General features: G+C 43.2%; 1 protein-coding gene across 1 annotated transcript in view; it reads right to left on the bottom strand.

The window, feature by feature from the left end:
* Positions 1–451: 451 nt before the first annotated feature.
* The window catches only part of LOC106532295 (FH1/FH2 domain-containing protein 1), a 13,889-nt gene continuing 9,163 nt past the window's right edge, over positions 452–5,177 (bottom strand). The window contains exons 6-9 of the mRNA XM_014028320.1: positions 4,697–4,944; positions 3,520–3,742; positions 3,325–3,433; positions 452–619 (exon numbers count right to left, since the gene is read on the bottom strand). Of these exons, the coding sequence (XP_013883774.1) occupies positions 591–619; positions 3,325–3,433; positions 3,520–3,742; positions 4,697–4,944 (609 nt within the window). The 3' untranslated portion in view covers positions 452–590. The remainder of the gene's footprint in view (positions 620–3,324; positions 3,434–3,519; positions 3,743–4,696; positions 4,945–5,177) is intronic.

The following is a 5,177-nucleotide window of genomic DNA, read 5'->3' as shown; positions in this document are numbered from 1 at the left end:
CTTTTATATATACAGTATATAAAAGACCTGGAAGGTGAAGGCCACAGTGGTGCCTGTGGTCATCGGGGCCCTCGGGGCAGTCACCCCCAAACTGGAGCAGTGGCTAAAACAGATCCCAGGAACAACATCAGACATCTCAGTCCAGAAATGTGCAGTTCTAGGCACAGCTAAGATACTGCGCAGAACCCTCAAGCTCCCAGGCCTCTGGTAGAGGACCCGAGCTCAGAGGATGAAAGAGACCACCCGCGGAGGGTGAGAAGGGAATTTTTTTTAAATATATATACATACATACAGTATAGATACTTTTTTACAGGAAACAAACTTGTAGTTTTCAACATAAAAAGAGACATTATTCACGTTATTTCATTTTGCTCCTAAATTCAGATCTCACACATTTTTTGTTTGGTTTTTCAATTTATTGCTTTTCAGGAAACACTCACACACACAGATGCATCTTTAAAAATGTGTATTTATGGCAAACATCAAAGTAATAAGTATCACTGGTTCTTAGTGTTACACCAAACAGAGCTGATAACGTGTTAAAACAATGTAACAATGAGGTCAACAATGACTGGGGGAAATCAGCAGGGTCACCACTTCAGTGTTCGAGAAAATGATCCTAAGAAATAAACAAACAATAAGTTCAATAAGCCACATATTATATTTAAGACATACAGTACAAGCATGGATACATTTGTTGGTACCCTTCCACAATCATAATAAAAACAAAACAAAACACATCAGACCAACTACAGTTTATATACCGACATAACAGATCCACAGAGAACACAGTGAACATGGGACTCCATGTCACCGTACAACATCTCGAACAGGAAAGAAAATATGCAAGGATCCTGTTCTTGGACCACTGCTCAGTCTTTAAAACCATCATCCCAGGACATCAAACTGACCCAGCTGAGGGTGCCAACACCCATCAGTGGATCACCAACTTACTCACTGGTAGAGAGCAGCAGGTGAGGCTCAACAAACTCACCTCAGGAACCTGGATCACCAAAACAGGTGCCCCGCAGTGTTGTGTACTCGCCCCATTGCTCTTCTCCTTGTACTCAAACGTCTTCTGTCAAAATCATAAAGTTTGCAGATGACACCACCATCAATGGCCTCATTCATAACAATGATGCGTCAGCTTACAGATGGGTGGTCAACCAGGTGGCGCACTGGAGCAAACTCACCAACCTTGAGGTGAACACAGCTAAAACAGTGGAGATGATAGTGGACCATAGGAGAAGCCCCCCAACTCTGCTACCACACACCATTTCTGACAGACAAGTGATGACTGTGAAGTTCAGTAAATTCCTGGGCACAATAATCTCCAGGAGCCTAAAGTGAGACAACAATATCAGCTCAATAATAAAACGAGCTCAGCAGAGAATGTACTTCTTGAGTCAGCTGAGGGAGTTCAACCAGCCTCAGGAGCTTATGGTGCATTTCTACACAGCTGTCGTTGAGTCTGTCATTACCGCATTCATCAAGGTGTAGGGCAGCTCAGCCACCAAAAAGGACATTCACAAATTTCAGCGCATCATCAGGTCTGCTGAGAAGACCATTGGTGTTGAGCTGCCCACACTGCTGGATTTTCACAGCTCCAGAATCAGGAAGTTCATGAAAATAATTTCAAATTCCCACAATCTGGTCACCATCTCTTCTGGCACCTTCCCTCAGACCGACGTTTTAGCCAAATGAGGATTGGGCAACCAGGCTAGAGAAGCTTCTTCCCACTTACTATCATTCTCCTGAACAAATCACATTATTACACTTTTTCCTCATCTTCTCTCTTCTTTTATGTCATTAACTGCTGTACTCAGTATGCACAATGTTAAGTCTATGGTCCCACAAGTAGGACTATGTGTGTGTGTGTGTGGGGGGGGGGGGGGGGGGGGGGGGGGGGGGGGGGAGGGTTAGTGCTTTTTACTCTCTACTGCTGTGTATTTGTTGTTTTCATGTGCACTGTTGTGAGCTACCAGAACCAAAAACAAATTCCTTGTGTGCGTGAGCGTGCATGGCCAATAAAGCTTGATTCTGATCTAATGTCAGTGACCAAAAAGCTCTGGTTTTATGTCATCAGTCTCAACTTGCCTTTGAAAAAATGCCTGTCTGGCTTTTTTGTTTTTTCCTGTCAGTAGTAGAACACATCCTGGGCCTTTTTACGTAAACCCGTATGATTCAAAGTTTGTTTGATGGTTCAATCAAAAAGTGATATACCGCGACCTTGGGGTTCCGCTTGAATGGTTTTGGATGGTTTCCTCATCAACCAACCGCACTTTTTGTCTGATCAACCTGGGGTTGCATTTCTTCTTGTATCCACATCCTGGGATTTTGGCTACAGTTCCCTAAATCTTATACTTTTTATTAATATTAGCAGCTGTTTGGAGATTGTTTTGTGATTTTGTTTTGGAGCCAAAATGACTAAAAATAGATCAGCTGTGACAATGTCCATGGAAGAGCCATTTGGGATCTAGAAGTTGGACAATGGCTGTGTCCAGGAGACCAAATCTGTGACCATAAGAAAGTGGTTGTGGGTTTGGACAGTCTAGCCTTCAATACAAGAAGAACTAAGGGACCCACCATACTAGTTTGTCTACCATAGTTTCTGACAAGAATTATGAAACATGTCAATGAAAATGACAAAAGCCTATCTGTTTAAGCCCCCAGTGTCCAAAGTCAGTCCTCAAGAGCCGGTGTCCTGCATGTTTTAGGTGCTGCCCTGGTTCAACACAGCTGAACCTAAGTAGTGCTAAATTAGTCGGCCTCTTCAGTACGTCAGCAAGGTCTGCAGAAGCCTTCTAATTTGACACTACTTAGGGCCGGCTGTGTTGAACCAGGGCAGCACCTAAAACATGCAGGACACCGGCCCTTTATTTAAAACTGTATTCCTGTCTCTTGTTTTGTCCGCATTTGCAAGCAAAAAAACCTCCCGGTTGGCTCTCAGTGCATTTTGGGATAGGGTGGGCTATGTAGAATACATTGAACCCATCCCTCAAAATCGGGAGGGGGGGAATTAGGGCTGCAATTGGAATAGCATTTGAATTTGGACAACTTTCATTGCTGTGACATAATCGGCCTTCAAAGGATGCAGCACTTGTATTTGGACACAGTCATCGTTGATTTACTGGAGCATATTTATGTACTTATGTAATTTGATCTATCACATACTAAAGGCTTGCAGTGAAAAATTTAGATGATTACTTTTAACTGAATCCCTTTTCATGAGAAATTAGGCATAGTTTCAATAAGCTGTAAGGGTACCAACAAATGTATCTGTACATATAAGAGAGAAAATGAGGATAAAACTTCTTTGTGTACCTTTGATGTCTGCCATTTTCCTGCGGGTTCGAGGCAAAGTGAGATCCAGTCTTGATACAGACTCTGGCGTTCTCAGCACTTCCTCTAATTTACACTGCTCCTCACATTCCTGTGAGGTGAAACAGTCATGTTAACAGCAACTTTCTTCATAATTTTTTGTAAAAAAATCAGTTTCAAAGCGTCTGCGACATGAACCTGTGATAGAGTTTGCAGACGTTTCGTCAAGCCAGCAGGAGTGTTGGGTCTGGGGCTTTCGACTCCACTCTTTTGCTTCTCTCGCTCTCTCTGAAGGAGGATGGCCTGTCGGGTGGACCTGTACTCCAATGAGAAGTTACTGATGGTTCTGCAGAAGTCCTCCGCTTTGGTGTCCTTCACCATGGCTCGGGAGTAACCCAGGAATAAGAGGAAAGAGTGGAACCTTCGGAAACAAAGATGGCAGAAGAAACAGAAAGCTTTTTTTTGGTATATGGGGATGGATAAAACCCATGTTTGGGCCTCATAAGTGGGCCCATTACTCTCCCCAAAGAGACACTGAGCTTTCAATCAAACCTTTGCGTCCTTAGGAAGAAGGACACCAGGTTAGAAACACTAAGTGTTCTGAGCTTCTCAGGATCCATAAAAGGTTCTCCAAGATTTCTTTTACTTTGACTGCTCAGGGCCAAGCATTGGCCCAAGTAGTGCAAAGAAGTCTCTAATTCAATGCCACAGGTATCACACAGACCATTTTCATGGAGTCCCATCACCATTTTATGGTGGTTGAGCAAGTTGTGCCTAGTTAGGACTCCAACCAGTGTACTTAAAGTTTTCCTTGTCAGGGCAAGAAGGGCTCTTCCAAACCAAGGATTTGGGACATTTATCAGTTCTTGTGCCTGTCTGCAATTCGTCAGCTCCCTCCAGCGGATTGAGTGTTGACATCTGATCCATGCCTGTAGGGCAGTCTTACAGATTGTATTTGAAATACCTATAGTAAGCTCTGGTCCTTTAAAGTGGGCTTGACTGCCAGCTCTTGCAAGGTAGTCAGCTCTCTCGTTACCATAGATGCCCTTATGTCCTGGTACCCATAGTAACACTGTTAACTCTCCCCAATTGGTTGATTGACTGCCTCGGCACACTCCCAAGCCAGTAGTGACGTAACGTGTGGCCCTTGGAGCGCTCTAATACAGTAGCAGCTTGGCTATCTGTCAGGATGAATATTTCCTTCTGCATACACTGAAGTTCTTTGAGAGATGCTGCACACTGGTGGATTGCATATATCTCAGCTTGAGATACCTTTACAAGACTACCTAATGGGTAACTGTACTCTCTACTGTACACTGAAAGCTAGAGAAGCTGTAGCATTTGGTAGATAATATGTCAAATATCTGCAGAGCACCTGTTGATGACTCGACGATGGACCGCTCTCAGGACCTTCAGCCTCTCCTCACACTCTTTCAGAAGCTTTGGTAGCCTGTGACGGAGTGAACCCTTTGGAGAAAAGGACTCATCACTATTGTCTTTTCCTTTCTTCTTTTCTCCTTTCTTCTTTTCATCGCACCTCTCCAACACCTTCAGCTGCTCCCACGATGCTTTGCACATGGCTTCTAGCTGAGTGAAACTGGACTGGACCAGAGAGTAATCACACTGTAGAGACAAGAATGTGAGTGCCACAGCTAATTATACCTGCTACCTCTGCAACTTCTCATCATAAAAATTTTAGCTAAAAACTTTAAACAAAAATGAATTCTATAGTTCAAATATTAACCCTAGTTTTGCAGTATTTATAACATACAGTGGTTTGCAAAAGTATTCATACCCCTTGAACTTTTCCATATTTTGTCACATTACAACCACAAACATAAATATATTTCACTGGA

This window comes from Austrofundulus limnaeus, unplaced genomic scaffold, assembly GCF_001266775.1.
Source record: "Austrofundulus limnaeus strain Quisiro unplaced genomic scaffold, Austrofundulus_limnaeus-1.0 Scaffold746, whole genome shotgun sequence".
NCBI classification, from domain to species: Eukaryota; Metazoa; Chordata; class Actinopteri; order Cyprinodontiformes; family Rivulidae; genus Austrofundulus; species Austrofundulus limnaeus.
This window is presented reverse-complemented; position numbering and strand designations above follow the sequence as displayed.